General features: G+C 57.9%; 1 protein-coding gene across 2 annotated transcripts; it reads right to left on the bottom strand.

Annotated features, from left to right (window-relative positions):
- Positions 1-627: 627 nt before the first annotated feature.
- SRF (serum response factor) lies at positions 628-14,987 on the bottom strand. 2 transcript variants are annotated; one of them, XM_038130824.1, is made up of 7 exons: positions 14,421-14,983; positions 12,797-13,063; positions 7,477-7,735; positions 5,240-5,359; positions 4,352-4,543; positions 3,758-3,834; positions 628-3,494 (listed from the first exon to the last, which is right to left on the bottom strand). In XM_038130824.1, the coding sequence occupies exons 1-7, from the start codon at positions 14,862-14,864 to the stop codon at positions 3,399-3,401; spliced, it is 1,455 nt and encodes a 484-aa protein (XP_037986752.1). In that variant the 5' UTR covers positions 14,865-14,983; the 3' UTR covers positions 628-3,398. The 2 variants fall into 2 exon arrangements, with proteins under 2 accessions (XP_037986752.1, XP_037986753.1); XM_038130825.1 differs by lacking the exons at positions 628-3,494; positions 3,758-3,834; positions 4,352-4,543; positions 5,240-5,359 and adding an exon at positions 5,386-7,140 and having other exon boundaries at positions 14,421-14,987.
- Between the last annotated feature and the right edge of the window lie 1,177 nt (positions 14,988-16,164).

The following is a 16,164-nucleotide window of genomic DNA, read 5'->3' as shown; positions in this document are numbered from 1 at the left end:
AGCTGGCATACCCTGGCCCCAGCAGCCCTGATGATTGCAATGAGCCCCTCTCTGGGTTTATTCACACCTTTGGACACTTTACTGAGCCTCCATGTGTCCTTGATCTGGCTTCTAGGCCTCTGCCTGACTTTAAGTCATGTCTCTCCAGACTGGATTTTGAATATTGCCGTATCTTCTCATAGCAGTTTTCTGCAGGGAATTTAAGTCTACCTGTTCTTCCCTATTAACACCCATGAATTAGAACAGTTCTTTTCCAAAATTCCCCGTTCCTCCTCATTGCTGGTTTTTACTTCTCTTGGCTGACACGATGCCCTGCTCACCAGGGACATTGTTCCAGGGCTTTCAGGAAAGAGCCCTCACAGCATTTCTGTCAGGCACTGGCCCTCTCTGGCCCGCGCATTAGGCTGAGACTCCAGAGGACACCTCCAGGTGGTCAGGACTAACCTGTGCAGGAGGCAGTAGGGATAGAAACTTTGGTGAAGAGCCCTCTTTGCCATGTCATGCTCAGACAGCTCCCCATCCTCCTCCTCAGTACACAAGCAGGTGCAGGAATCTGTCCCTGATCCCCCTCTGCTGGCCCTAAGGTGTGCGTCGTCCCCTCCCGCAAAGCATGGTCAAGATCCCAAATCTGTGCACAAAATGATAACATTTATTGAAAGAGTAAATTTTTTTTTAATACAAAAGAAAGCTCTGTACATAGTACTGTGATTACTTCCACATCCTTCCAGAAACACAACCCTGGAAACTGGAGGGGAAAAAAAAAATAATCCCACACACACTTATGCGTACACACACACACACACGCGCGCGCACACACACCCCTCAAACCAGTAAAATGAACTAAAAATGTCACCACACAATAAATGCCATTTCATCCCTGATACACAAGTGTTCTTACAAGTCTGCACTTAAATAAAATACACCATTAGCGTTTAACCAGCAGTTGCCTTTGGGGAGCCAGGGAGGGGATGCAGTCACACACCCTGTAGCAGCAGGGGCTCTCCTGCCCTTCTGGCCCAACAGCTCTGCTCCATAGTGCCAGCAGAAGCAAAGCAGAGCAAAGCCAGGCCACAGTGATAGGCTGGGGCAAAGGACAATGCAAATTCAGATCCCACATTTCTCCCTGGATGAACTCCTAGGTACCTATGTGGTTTTGGAAGCATCATGGAGCAGTTTTTCTACACCAAGCCATGGGATGTGGCTCAGCACTCCCACCTGCTCTGAGCTGCAGGGTTTGCATCACTCTTAAGAGCAAGAATTCTAAGGGGAGGCAGCATGCAACATCACCCTCACCAGATGGGCCACACTCCACTCCCCACAAGCCCTTTCCAGGCTGCTAACAGATCAAGGGCTGAAAGGCTCTTCTGGGAATTCTTTGCACAGGGAGCTTGGAGGAGACCTGTCCCCATCTGTGCGCTGCGGAACGGCTGCTGAGGGGGAAGTACGGCCCAGATTGTCACCCAGGAGTTCAGGAGATGCTGCCTGCACAGCAAGCAGGGAGAACAGGGATTAGCCACTGCTGGTCACTCACCACAGGGAGGAGTGGGGACACCCATATCCCTTAGGCAGTCACAGGCACCACTGCTCCAGGCCAACAGCAGTGACAGTGACAGAACAGCTGTAGGTCCCTAGACCAGAAGTGAACAGGGCGGTCATCAGAAAACCCAGCCCACCTCTGGCTCCTGGGCACACTGCAAACTGCCTGCTCCTGAGGAATGGGTTTACCACTTCCAGAGACCAGTCACTGCTGGTCTTCACTTGACTTCTGCCCATTAAGCCCAAAATTACGGGTATGAAGTCCTTGTTACAGATAAGTAGGAAACAAGAATCCCCCTCAGTTCAGCTTGATCCCTGGCACATGCTGGTGGATGGAGAGTGCAGCTTAAACGCTAATGCTGAGGGAACATGTCCAAGGTTACAATACAAACTCAAAAGCAAGGCCCCTTTCCTGTCTCCATGCCCGCCCACCCACCCCTCTCCCATCCCCCTGGTACAAACCCCATTAAAACTGTACAGGAGCCAAACTTTTATTCCTTAAAGAATTACATAAATACTGAGTTTAACACTTAGAAAAATAAAGTAATTTTCTTTTTTTTCTTTTTTTTTTTTTTTTTTCTCTCCAAGGCTTCTTTTGTCTTTAACTTAAAAAAAAAAAAAAAAAGTTACAGTTGCTGCTTCTTCCCCTAAGGATTCAGCAGCTTCTCTCACTTGCTCACTTTCCCTCCAGGGACAGGGCTAGGTAGCAGAGCCATTCACAGCAATTCCCATGCAGGACCAAGCATGCCCCAGCCCTTCTCCCCCAGCCTTGCTGAGCCTGTACAGGCATCACAGCTGCTCTCCTGCAGCCCAGGATGGCCTGCAGGTCACCCTGGTGCTCAGAGGAAGAGCCTGCCACCTGCCCAGCAGCTCAGTGCCCCACGGGCTCTTCCCTTTGACATTTGAGTTGTTTCTCCACCTTGCATCAGACACAGAAATTTAGAAAGCGCTGGCTGGAGCTGCAGGGGGATGTAGGACAGACCCAGCCACGTTCCCCTGGGTGTATGGAGTCCAGAAGCAGTGCGAGGGCTGAGAGTGTGGGGCTGAGCAGAGCACAGGGCCCCTGAGGAGCTCTCCAGGGCATCTTTGTGTCCCTGGGCATCTACCTCGCCACCTCACCTGTGCAAGGGCAGCCGCCGGGGCAGGGCCAGTCAGGCTGAAAATCTGCCAGGCAGCCCAGCGAGGAGGCACTGAGGGCAGAGGGCTCACTGTAGTGCATACGAGGAGGACAGGGCCACGTGCCACTGGCTGTGCCCTGCCCTCCGCGGAGAGGGCATGCAGGCCCACAGATGCACATGCAAGCTGGCCCTTCTCTCCTGTCCAGAGCCCAGGGTGAGTTGCTGCGGCCAGGACCTGTCACCCCCACAAAGGCACATTGCTGAGGCCAGCAGCACAGCCACAACCCACTCTGCTCCAAGCTGCACCTGCACGATGGCTCCGGGTCTAAGCTGAGCCCCACGCAGAGTAAATACTCATGGGCAAGGTGACTCAGAGCACCCAGAAGGAGCCAAAGCCTCCAGCTGGGAATGGCCTGCAGTATTTATTTACAGTGCAGAGCAATCCTCCCCTCGAAAGACAAATTTCTTTGGCTGGCGTGAGACAAGCACAGCTATTGCAGCATCCAAATGCCCCAAGCCCTGCACGGCCCCAGCACGGCTCCACCCGGGGTGGGTCCTGCAGCCCCACGCGCATGCCTGTGTGTGTGGGGGTGGGTGAGTGCGTGTGTGTGTGTGCATGTGTGGATGAAGGAAACGTGAAAAGGCAACAATAAATAACTGGTGCAGTCTGTACGAGAAGGAGTTGCTGCCAGCCCCGACACTGGCATGACAAGCCAGGAACAGAAGGCCGGCAGCAGAGGCCTCTCAGTCACTCTTGACGCTGTGTGAGGTGTCCAAGTTGACCACCTGCAGCTCCGTCAGGCTGCTGCCACTGCTGCTCTGCTGCCCGATGACAGCCATCTAGAGAGAGAAGGGAGGAGGAACCACTGGGGGACAGCACGCCCTGAGACCATGTGTGCCAGCAGCCAGGGGGCACTGTCCTTCCTGGGCACCCATCCAAGGAGGACAAGACTCCCTCACCCAAGGGCGGGTAGCACAGAGCGCATTCCCAGACCTGAGGACCGATCCTCCCCAGCCAGGTCTGCCCAGACACACAAAGGATGCGCAGGCAGAAGAGCAAGAGTAAGCCCTGCACACACCTGCAAGTACTACTCTGTGCCTACCTGGTGAAGCTGGACAGCTGAGACTGGGATCTGAACCGTGCCTGATGGGGCTGTCAGGAACACTTGGGGGACGCCACCTGCCACAGAGAGAAGCACAAATGACACTGTCCCTTAAGAAGTGCTCCCCCACGGACCCTTTCTCTGAGCTCCGTGGAGCTACTCAAGGATAAAGCTGCCTATTTGCACACATGGAGAAATTCCAGAAGAAAGCCACATGCACTAGTTTTCCAAATGCTGGGAGAAGCAGGCACAAGGCCTCAATCCAAATCTTGCCCAAGTGGCTTCATGCTACTTTGCCCCCCCATGCAAGCACGTATCCTCTCCAGAGCCTCCTGGCTCCCTGTGCTGCCCATCCCAGAAACCCTCACCTCCCTTTTTACCCATCAACAGCTCGTGCAATCATTTGCACAAGAGCATGGCAAAGGACCTAAAAACGCACATCGAGCATCGCCCTTGCCAGGCCTTTGTGCGGCCACCAGGAGTGCTGGGAAGAAAACCCTCTGTGATTAACATACAGCATAAATACACCTAGGAGGAGAAAAACCAGGGTAGCAGTGCACTCTCAGGGAGCACTGAGCTGGACAGCTGCCTTACCCTGATCCTGGACCTGGCCGTGGGACACCTGCATCGCTGAGGGCGCCTGTGGGAAAGCGTTGAGCACCGCGAGCCCGCCGTCGGCCAGGCCGGAGGTGGGCGCGTACATCACCGCGTGCGGGCTGGGGTACATCATGTGGCCGCCCACGGTGGTTGGCACAGACGACGTCATGATGGTCGCTGGGAGGGTCACTGCCACCGGGACAGACCGCACGTGAGCACGCAAAAGGAACCTGCCACGCTCACCTGCCTGCTCAGCACCCCCAGCCCAGCCACCCCGGGCATGCTGTGCTGAAGCACAGTGCGTGGAGATACCCATCTCTGTCTCCCACCCCGGAGATCAAGCAAGAGAGCTCAAACCTCTCCTTTCACGAGTACGAAGGGGCAGGAAAACACAGTAGCCAAACATCCCAGGACTAAATTCAACTTGTTTCTCAATTCCCCGATGAAGCTTTAATAGAGCTGTTGAACTGGATTCAGCCTGCATCCAGGCACCTGAACTCAGATTCTGCTGACAGAGACGTCTTCTGCATAGACAGTAAATGTCCCAAGCAGATGTGAGCTGATGGCTTGTGCTAGAGGCAATGCTGGCTCACTAAGAAACCCCCTGAGAACCCAGCAACCTGGTCCCAGCTCCGTGCTGCAAGTGAGAGCAAATGATGTATCTCGAGAGGCTCTGAAATCCCCTGTAAGGTACAGGGGATGCCTAGCATAGGATACAGTGTAGCACAGGAGCTGGCAACAGGAATCAATACGCCTGGGAAACTGTCAGCCTTGGATAGAGCTGGCCTGAAGAAGGAAACCGGCCATGGAGCAGGCACGAGGCCTGTTGGTGTGAGGTGTTTTCAGCAGTGGTTAGGAAGGCAGACAGAAGGTGGTTACCAATACCTGTTCCGCTGGAAGAGGTCTGGGTAAGGTCAGTGCTGCTGTCACTAGAGGGAGACGTTTGCTGCGGTGCCTGGTGCACCTGGATTGCCTGGACTGGAACCTGCTGAGCCATGGTACCACCTGGGGAGAGAGAGGAGCCTGTCAGCCTGTGGCTCCACAGGGATACAGGCACTCTGGGCTGTGTGAAAGGCCCCCAGTCCTTCTCTGGCTGCACACAGCTCCACAGCACCACTCTGTGCTGCACCGGGGGAGGCTACACAGAAGCAATGTGTGGCACAATCCAGAGACCAAAACCTGCTCTTTCCTGGCACGTGGGCCAAGAAGGGGTTAACTGGCCTACAAAACTCCAAGAGTGAAGAAAAGGCCACAACAGTTTTTGCCCAACTCCCAGCCATGGTTCAAGAACATCCGAGATCCTCCTTGCCATTCCTGGTTCCACCTAGACAAAGAACAGATGTTGGGGGGAGAGGGCCCAGCCTTTCCTCCTCAGAGAGGAGCCAGTTCTGCAAGGATCACCTTGCTGCACTAAGTGGAACCACAAGAGCCCAAATGCCCACACCAGCTGGGCTTTGCTGCCTCCACACTCTGGAGCCCAGCTCCATCCTCCACCAGGCACTCAGGGTGCAGCTCTCACCCCTCTTGTGACCTCCAGAACATTACAGTGCCCTACAGAGGGATTAGAGAAGAGCTGGTCTCAAGGTGTGCATCCCAGAGCTGCAGGCCCCACAGCCTCTGTCCCAGACCACTCCCTGCAAAGCACTTCAGATCCAGAAACACAGCTTGGCACAGAAAGGTCTCCTAAGGCTGAGGTCCTGCCTCCAGAGGGAAGAGCAAGGGATGACAGAGAGCAAGAATCACTGGCCAGCTTGCTCAGACTGGGCATTTCCCCACACATCACACCCCAGAGACACACATCAGTTATTCTCCTCCTCCAGGTCACAAGGGAAATCCAGTTCCCTTGAATGGGAGCCTGCTGTCTGCCCAGGCTCGCAGGAGCCTTAAGCATTGCAAGAAAGCACCGGAGTTACCAGAGTCATGGACTCAGGCACAAACAGGCAGGACACAAGAAATACTGTGTCACTCAGCACTGGTGTCCACCACAAAGGAGAGCCCAGCCCTACTCTGAAACTCCATCCAGGAACACGTCCAGCCCAAAAACAAACACCTGGACAGCCTTAACTCAGAACAAGAAGAAACTCCTACCAAGGACAATGCACACAAGGTCGCAGAGCAGCACCATTACTCTGCTCTGGGTCTCCCCTAACCTATCTGCACTGTGGTTCAGTGGCTAACTGCAGATGCAAACACAGAAGCAAGGACAGCTGCTCAGAGCCAAATGCCAGCACTCAATAAACAACTACTGGGCACCTCAGCCCCTGTACTACCCCTCCATCAGTTCTAGCAGCACAGCTCATCCTCAGCACAGCTGCACTAGGGACCTGCCTCTACAGCCTGTGTTAGCCACAGGCCAAACCCTGGGGCACGAGACTGAAAATCCGCTGCTTGCCTTGGTCTGCATCCCCCAGGATGCTGCTCCTGCTTAGGTCAAGCATTTTCTGTCCTGTCTTCCCATCTCTCCCCAGCAGCCACAGCAAGGGTTCCCTGTGCTCTGCCTCCTCTGTGCTCCCACAGTCAGGGGTCAGCTCTGTGGCCGGGCCCAGGACCCCAGAGACACCTCCATCCCCCCATCTCTAGCAAGAGGAGGAGAAGCGAGTGCTGACCTGTCAGCGACACAATATGCCCTCCAGCTCTGGCAGGGAAGTGGAAGACTGTCTGCTGTGCCTGCTGCAGCTGTCCAGCTGTACCCGTGACCAGCTGGCCCTGCTGGCTGGAAAGAGCCAGGGAGTGCGGCTGTAAGTGAGTGAGAGGAATGGCAGGGGTCCCCGGAGAAAGGGAAGCACCTGCCAAAAGGAGGGAGAAAGAAAGGCTTCATCATCACCAGCTCTTTTCACTCCCTCCAGGCTTCTCGGTGCTGCCCTGGGGTCACAGCTCAGCTCCCTGCCACCTCCCAGCAGCAAGGCCAGCTGGTAGCTCTCTAAAGAAACACTCACTACATGACCTTTCTCTAGCACTGGCCTGACTGGGTTTGAGCACGGAATCACAACCAGGCTCACCTTACAGCAGCAACCACTCTGCTTCCCTTCTGCCACTAGGTCTCCTCTCCCCTGGGGGGAACGGCAACACACTCCAGGAGCAGAAATGAACGGACACAGTCCTCAGTCCCTACAGGCACTGACCTGACATGAGGGTGAAGCCAGTGGGTATCGGCATGAGGCCCCCAGACGTCACTGCACTGGCTCCAGTAGTCTTCAGCACTGTCCCGTTGGCACTGGTGACGGCATTGGGGCTGATGCTGGCAGACACTGGCGCCAGGTAATTAGTGATGGGGAATGACGGGCCACTGCTGACCTGCATGGAGGTCGAGGTGGTCGGGGCTGTCTGGATGGACGTTGTTCCCGGCAGGTTGGTGACGGTGAACGCGGGTTTCAGGGCGTCCTGCAAAAGGAGAGATTGTGACAGCTCGGAGCAGCCCAGGAGACATCTGCCCATGAGACCAAACCAGGCTCTGTAGGTTGCATCATCCCCTTTTCAAACCATACCCCCCACAGCCTGCTGCCAGCACATGGAGCAGAGCCAGGGGAGCAGAGAAGAGCTGCTTGCACAAACATGAGGAGAGCTGGAGAGAGCTCCACATAAACTTTAGATGCTGGCCCAGGGCCACAGAGGTCCCCTGAGAGCCTTCTCTACAACACACCAGGGGACAAAGCAACCGTTCCACTCCCCAGGAGTCCCCAAAATGTCTAAGAACGGAATAGCCTCTTTTTGGCACACACCAAGCAAAAGCAGCCCTTGCAGGGACAAATATAAAGGCATAGAGTCTCCTGTCAGGAGCACACACCACTTCCCTTAAGGCAGAATACACAAGACCAAGAACAAGTGGAGAACTGGCTCTTAAAAGCAGCTGTACACTGGAAGTGACGGGGGAGAGGTGACTAAAGGCAAACCTGGACACTAGGGAGGTCCAAACCCAGCCCTGACAGCAGCTTTGGCAGGCCCTGGGGAATGCCTGCACACATCTCCTGAAGCAGAGGACAGGAGAACCTGACCGCAGGAAGCACCTATCTGCCAATCCACTGGCAGGAGATGGGCGTGAGGCAAACGCTTCCAAAGGACCCCACGTGTTCACTACAGCCAGCACGGTCCTACGAGGAGCGTCACAGCTCTGTGCCTGTCTGAGGACAGCACCGCCAGAGGAGGTGAGCACCAGGAAAGGGCTTTGTGCTGGGCCAACAATGGCCTGAAAGACTGGCATCCCAGGTGTGGGAACAAGGGAGGAATGTGTGTGCCAAGCTGCAGCAACACTTTAGTTTCCACAGCCACAAAGCATGTGGCTGGATGTGCCTTGGATCTGCAGGAACCAACCAAGCCCAGCATGACTCCTGCTGCCTCCGGCAGTCACACCTCACCTAACTTCCCTCCATCCCCCAAATCCCCTTTGGAATACCCAGGGTGCCCGTGACTCCTCTCCTGCCCCGCTCATCTGGCCAAGAGCACACTGAGAATGCACTGCTTCACAGGAGCCCATGTCACAGACCACAGGCAACCTGCTGTCCCCATGCCCTGACACAGCTGCCAGCACGCCTGGGAAGAGTTAAGGCTGCCACACTCCCACCCCTCCCACTGCAGCTGGTGGGCCCAGCTCTCCCACGTGCTAAGCCTTGTTCCCAGCTTGTCAAGCTGCCAGGAGCAAGGAATTCACAGCTCAACGAACAGCTAAAAAAGGGAAGGCAGCCCATTTTGGATAGGGGGATCCAATCCCAGGCACTCAGTCGTGCCCCAGAGCCCAGGGAGGGAGGAGAGCAACACCCCTCTGCCTTGGCACCGCAGTCCCTGAAGTCCAAATTAGCAGAGGCACGTGATAACAGAGCAAAGCCCAGCAGAGGCACTTTCCATTAGCTCAACCACAAACTCCTGCCATCCTACATGGGACACGGGAGGCTGTGGGTGCCCTCCCCACGTGGGTGACAGGGCAGAGCTCTTCCCAGCCCACTAGGGAGCTAGAGCAGAGTTGGGCAGGACAGGTGCTGCTCCCAGTTGGAAAAGCCAGGGTTCCTCATGCCCAGCTATATCTCTAGAGTAGTACACCCATGAGATATAACCTCCCAACCAGCCAGGGCACTTAGCACCCAGTCACACTCCATACTTCCATGCCTGGAGAAGGCATCCCAGAAAGTTCACAGCACTCTACTCAGGGAGATTCTCAGGGCTCCCTAGAAGCACAAGGGCAAATCTCAGTACAAAACAAAGGTGCTTGGGAGAGATGCTGCAGCAACAGACTTGAATCATGCACAGCCCATCTCTGCCCTCCCTATTCTGACCCTGTTGAGACTCAGATTCCTCCCATCTTTATTGTGCTTCTCTTGGGCTGCAGCAACAGCTCCCAGTACAGAAAGAGAGCTGGGAGAGACTTTGGGATTGGACACCCATTGTCATCTCCTCATGACTCTCAGTGATCCCCTGGGCACCTTGGCTCTTCCCAGCACCCTGCAAAGCCCAGACCACACGCGTGAGGCAAGTCACGGGTCACTTCAGCAGACATCACTCAAAGGGCCATGGACAGCAGCTATGAAAGCTCTTCCCTTCCTGATCCAGCTGCACATCCATTCCAGCTCAGTGCAAACATCAGTGTCTGTGGAAGCAGCACACAGCAGAGGTGCAGCACAGCAGCACGTGTCTGCCCAGACCCTCACCACTGCTTTGCAGCATGAGTGGGTCACAGGGCACAGACCAGGCCAGCTGATGCCCATCCTGGACCACAGCAGGGTCTTGGGAACAGAAACAATCCCACTCCACAGCTTTTAGGGATGCCTGAGGCAATGCTGTCAGCGTGGCCCACACCCCCTAGACAGAATTATTACACAGGTGTAGCAGGACAAAAAGCCTCAGAGGTACATGGGAAATCCCAAACTGGTTTCCAACACCTGGTCTGTGCTCCAAATGTGGTATAAAGTCCCATGTTTTCCCATTCCAGAGAGATGACCAGATCAGGGCTACTCCCATGCTCTCAGCCCAGTCTAGATCCTCTGAGCTCCTTCCAAAACACCTTTCCCACACAAGCACACTCAGGAGACCGCATGCAGGCAGTGTCCTTTGGGGCCTCCAAAAGATAAGAGAGGTATCAGCATGAGGACACAGCTACTGTCTCAAAAGCACAGCAAGCCCCAATCCCAGCACCACAGAGGGAGTTTGGGTCTGGCACAGCAGGAGGATTTCAGAGCTGCTGCTGGTGTAGCACAGAGGAATAACCAGCAGGCTGCTGACTGCAGGTGACAGCCTGGCTGTGTTGTTCTCCCCACTCTGCTGCAGCACTGAACACAAAGCAGGTTTTGTCCAGACAGAGATCTGGGAAGCAGAGTTCACACAAGAAGGCCAGGGAGTCTTTTGGAGCATCCCATGTGGCTGGACCTGACAGTCCAGGCACCGAATCTCCTGCCACCTCCTCCAGTGAGGCACCTGTAACCCAGCCTTGTGCACCACTCACCCAGCAGCACCAGCCACCCAGCCAAGGCCCATCCACAGGCTCCTTTCATCCTCAGAAGACTTCTTGGTCTATCTGAATTGAGCTGGTCTCTGCCCAACCACCAACCAGGCTTCCAGGCCTGCAGAAGGCACAACAGGACAGCCCCTGTGCCCAGCCCCAGGGCTTGCCATGACAGGAACTCTCAGCCAGCCAGGGGTGGACTTATTCAGAGTGTCAAGCAGAAGGCAGGGCCATAGGGCTCCTCCAGCCTCTCATCAAATGCTGACTGTGGCCATAAGGCACCCCGCACTAAGCATTAGCACTGGGATGGAGCTTTCAGGGTTGCATCAGACAGTGAGAATAGAGAAGTTGTGTTAAGAAGGTCTCTGCAGAGTAACTGCACCCCAAGGGCACAGTTCCCTTGGGGCCAACTAGCAGTACTTCCAAGAAGAGTACAAAGGGATACGATGTGGTCAAGTCTCATGCCAAGGACAGGTAATTTGTCTCATTACGAAATGCCCACAGGACTTGCCTTTTCATCCAGGAGAAGCCCAGGAGGCACAAGTGCTTACAAACACAGGCTGCACAAAGGAGAGGTTGCTGGTGTTAGAAGGCTTCTTTGCCTACTGGATAGGCCTGGCACAGCTTACTGCAGCAACCAGAGGCAGCCAGGGAAGACATGACAGACTGGGACAGCCAGGACTGCTGCTGGGATCCCATCAGCAGGAACCATTCTCAAGGACTATTAAGGGCTACAGCACAGAGACTCCAGCCACACTTTGGCCCACCACAGCTCCTCTGCCGGCAGGGATCTCTGGGGCTGCTGCTGTTTCTCAGGGCTCAGCAGCAATAAGCTTTTGCTTGGTGCAGCACTGCACACATGTGCAGAGGAAGTGGACACTGAGGAATGGGGTACCCAGCAGCACCGTGACCAGAGCTGTTGTGCTGTCACAAAAACAGGTGGTAGCTGAATACCCCAACAGCCCCAGACACCTTGGGCACATCTCGGTGCTGCACTCACTACCTTTCCAATACAGCAGAGAGGTCTCCAGGCTCTGCCTGCTTAATGTCTAGAGGCTACTGCACGGCAACAATGTAGCTTGAGCAGAGACAGCTGGAGACTTCCTACGACAAGACCAATGGAAGAACACTTTTGCAGCAAGCTTGGTACCCATGACACCAGCTCAGGTACAGCAGGGCTGTTCTAATTCCCAGCACCCAGCAGAACTGCACACAGGCCTGGGAAGCTGTGGCAGAGCCCCAAATTCAGCATGGCATCCCAGTCTTGCACCACAAACTTTCCTGCCTCCCATCTCCAAGTACCTGTGGATCTGAGCACCAGCCTGCAAAGGAAGCGGCAGGGATATGGGACACAGCTCTGGGGAACAGTGCCAGGGAGTGCAGGGACAAGACGGGGCCCTTCCAGCAGAAAAGCTGACTCTGCCCAACTGGGCACCCACAGCCAGGCCACCCTGGGCAAAAGGCCACAAGTAACACGGGCAGGCAGGGGCCAGCGTCTGCAGGGACAACAGGCGGGGAGCAGAAATGGTCTGTCCAGCCAAATGTTTCCATTCCCCATGTCCTCCCTGCCCCCTTCCAAAACAGCACCAAAGCAAGAGACAGCTGCAGCTTATAAGGAATGTGAGGGGCCCTGCCAGGGACTCTGGCGAGGGAAACCAGGCCTTATAAGGCCATGGAGGCAGAATCAAATTTTTATCAATGAGTGTGAGAGCATGGAGACGCCTGGGGAGAGATAACAGTGCTGAAAGCTGGCCAGGGGGGTGGGCTGGGCCAGTGGGGAGCCACGCTGCAAGGGCCAGGACCAGGATACCTGCCACCCGCTTCCCTCCCTCTCTCAATCACCGCTACTATCAGCCAAGAAGCCAGCCAGCCCTGAGATGACATGACACAAGCTCGCTGCAGTCGCAGCGAAAGGGGACTCATCCTGCACTCCCAACGCTGCTATTTAAAGAGGGCTGGGGATGATCAGGGCTCCCAGCACAGCCCACGCCTCCCTGGGTGCCCAGGAACATTACCTTGGTCTCCCCGCTGCTGTCCGACTCGGACACCTGGTAGGTGAGGTCCGTCTCCTCAAAACCAGTGGCACTCATGCGCTGGTCAGTGGTGGGGTCCGAGCGCGGGGGCGAGTCCGGGGAATTGAGGCATGTTTGGATCAACGCCTTCCCCGTCTCGCTGGTGATCATGGGCTGCAGCTTCCGTGTGGCAAACGTGTACACATGGCCCGTCTCGCTGGCCACCAACAGCAGGACTTGAGTGCCAGTCAGCGTGGAGAGCTCATAGGCCTGCCAGCAGGACAAGGGAAGAACAGGGAGTCACAGGTGACAGGGACAACACACAGTGCAGGACAAGAGTCCCCGCATGTTCTCACAATGGCTCTCCTTCTCTCTTCACACCAGCTTCAGCTCCCTGCCAGCGCCAGAGGAGCTGTGGCCTCTAAAACCAACCCAAGACTGGCTCCGCACAGGCTGAACTGCCCCATGCTGTATTCCCATCCCCTCTAGCACATCCTTAGGGGATGTGCCTGCCAAGAGGCCATGGGGAGAGTGGTCCCCTCAGTACAGTAGTGGGGACACAGGATTGTCTCCATTCTGGAAATCCCACTGGCTTCTCCACACACGTTTGGATGCCTCCCTCACCTCATCTCTCAGTGATGTTACTTGGCACACGTCTCTGCTACCTCAGTCCCCTCACCAACACCCCATCCAGGCTCCGACCCAGATTTCCCTCTCAGGCTCCAGGTCTCTGAGCACTGCTGCACCCAAGCACCCCTGGAGTGAGGCCACCATGCCCCAGGTGAAGAATACCTGTGGACTAAGAAGTGCACTCTTCATATGCCACCACTGCACACGCAGTGGTCTCACAGAAGCTTCTACAGACAGGATGGCCTCATTCTACTTCCCGTGGTCCCGTACCTCCAGGATGTGCCCAGCAGTACCTCACAGCCATTGCCACCTTCCCAGGGTGCATGATGCCCAGCTGAGCTGCGATGCAGCACTACCCAGTTGTTCAAAGACGCTATGAGCACCACCAGGGATGCAGATCAGCCAGCAGCATCCAAAATCCCTCAAGTTTCTAATGTGTCTTTGCACACCAGGAACTACAGATAGCACTCGGGACCGGCCGAGACGTGGCGTTGGTCCCTTCCGTGGCCGAAGCAGCCAGTCCTACCGGGGGCAGGGCAGGGCAGGGCAGTCCAGCTGTGCCACCAAACACTCGGCGTTTAGGTGGCGGCTCACAGCGAGGGGCCCCGAGAGCGCCGGTCAGCACCGGCCCGAGGCTGGACGCTGCACCGGGATGGGCCTCCCCCGGGATGGGCACATCACACGCCTGGCGACCGCCTAGCACACCGGCACCCCCCGGTCGCGGGGGCTTCCCGCTCCCGGCCGCCCAGCTCCGTGCCCGCAGCTCCGCCGGGGGCTCCCGCGCAGCCCCCCGGAAGGGGCTGGTGCCGGGCCGCCCCCCCGGTCCCGCCCGCGGGACGGGGAAGCCGCCGCCGTTTCCGGGCACGGCCCGCCGGCCTGCTCGGCGCTCGGACCGGGCCGGGACTCCCACGGACAGGTGGGTGCCGGCCGACATCCCCGCCCGGGCCGGGCCGGACCGGACCGCCCCCCCGCACCGGCCGGAGTCGCGGGGCCGCACCTTCTTCATGATGCCGGTCTTCCTCTTGCTGAAGGTGGTGTAGCGCCGCAGCTTGTTGTCGATGAACTCCATCTTGATCTTCACCCGGCCCCGCGTCTTCTTCCCGGGCTTGGCGCCGCTCACGGCCCCGCCGCCCCCGCCGCCGCTGTAGGCGGCCGCCGCCGCCGCTCCCGCCGCGGGCCCCGCCGCCGCTGCCGCCGCCGCCGCCTCGGCCAGGCCACGCTTCACGCCGCGCCGCTCGCCGCCCAGCTCCTCCTCCTCGGCCGACTCCGAGTCGCCCTCGCTGCCGCTGTACAGCGCCTCCCGCTTCAGGCAGCCCCCGGGCGCCCCCGCCGCCGCCCCGCCGCCGTTCGCCCCACGCGGCACCGGCGACCGGCCCAGCCCCGAGCCGCGGGCCAGCGCGGCGGCGGCGCCGTTCCCGGCCCCGGCCTGGCTCGGCAACATCGCGGCGGCGAGCGCGGGTCGGGTCGGGCCGGGTCAGGCCGGCCCCGCCATGTCCCCGCCGCGCTCCGCGCTCACGGCCCCGCTCCGCCGCCGCCCCCGCCGCGCCGCGCCGCCCCCATATAAAGCGATACAATGTTGCCTTTTATGGCGAAGGCGCTCCTTATATGGGGCGAGACGGCGCCCCGTCGGGAGGCGCCACCCCATTGGCTGGCAGCCGCCGAGCGCCGGCGCCCATTGGCCGCCGCTTGGCGTTTGATTTGCATACGGTCGGACCGCGCTCGCGTCACGCCCGGGTTGGAGCACGCAGGGCGGCTCTTAAAGGGACAGCGCCGCCCGGCCTGCGGGGCGCCCGGCCCGGGGCCGCGGCGGGCGGCGGCGGAGCGCGGGCTGCGAGCGGGCGCTGGGACACCCCCGCGGCCAGCCCTGCCTCGGGCCCCGCCAGCTCCGGGCACGGGCCTCGTAGGGGACGCACCACGTGTCTCAAAGATTGCGTGCCTCGCCATCCTCCCAGCGATGCCACCAGCTGCTGCTCCAGGCAGCTCCGCACCCCGGCTGTTGTCACAGCCTGCAGGGGACAACGTGCCGTCCGTTTGTGTCCCGTGGCTGCAGAGGCACCCAGAGGGCGTGGGGGCCGCGTGGGTGCTCAGGGGTGTGCAGGGCACAGGACTGAAGCAGAGATGTCCAAAACACACATTGATTGCTGAGGCACGGGCTGATCGCTACCGAGCAGATCTCCCATTCAAGAGGATGGGCCGCAGATACCTTCAAACCCGCAGCGGCTGAGGCTGTGGTTCTGCACCACGGCCACCCATGGGTGCGACAGAACCCCTGTACAGGTGGGAAAGGGCTGTCACACCCCGGCTCACGCCCATCAGATGGCTCCAAGCACTTGGCACAGGTCACATCCTCCGTGCAGCTGTGACCCAGGAGCTCCAGAGCAGAGGGACAGCCCACACAGGACGACTGTGTGCGAGGCACGCTGCGCGTGGGTCAGCAAAGGTGCGAGAGGGACGGCACAGCCCCAGAGCTCAAAGCTGTGAGGACAGACAGAGAATTCTTAGTTGAGAAAAGGAGGTCTCCCACACCCTGTCCTGCAAACAGGAACTGCAACCCAGGGCAAGACCCCACCTCTGGCAGCAGCGGTCTGGCCACGGACCCATTTTGTCTCCTGGGCACCCCATGGAGGGCTCTGCAGCTCGCACGAGCCCTTTCCATATCTGCCTCATCACTCAGAGGACACGCACGCTCAGCACCAGCCCTCACAGCTGTCCCCCACAGCCAGGGCCAACCTCCTACAGAG

This window comes from Motacilla alba, chromosome 3, assembly GCF_015832195.1.
Source record: "Motacilla alba alba isolate MOTALB_02 chromosome 3, Motacilla_alba_V1.0_pri, whole genome shotgun sequence".
NCBI lineage: Eukaryota > Metazoa > Chordata > Aves > Passeriformes > Motacillidae > Motacilla > Motacilla alba.
Note: the sequence above shows the minus strand (reverse complement) of the source record. Positions and strands in the feature narration are given on the sequence as shown.

Excerpts from the sequence above, each read along its gene's own strand:
- SRF (XM_038130824.1), bottom strand. The coding sequence starts at position 14,864 with ATGTTGCCGAGCCAGGCCGGGGCCGGGAACGGCGCCGCCGCCGCGCTG. Across the intron at positions 7,736-12,796 it reads ACAGCAGCGGGGAGACCAAG|GACGCCCTGAAACCCGCGTT; the intron begins GTAATGTTCCTG and ends CTCCTTTTGCAG. Across the intron at positions 5,360-7,476 it reads TGGCTTCACCCTCATGTCAG|GTGGTACCATGGCTCAGCAG; the intron begins GTCAGTGCCTGT and ends CTCTCTCCCCAG.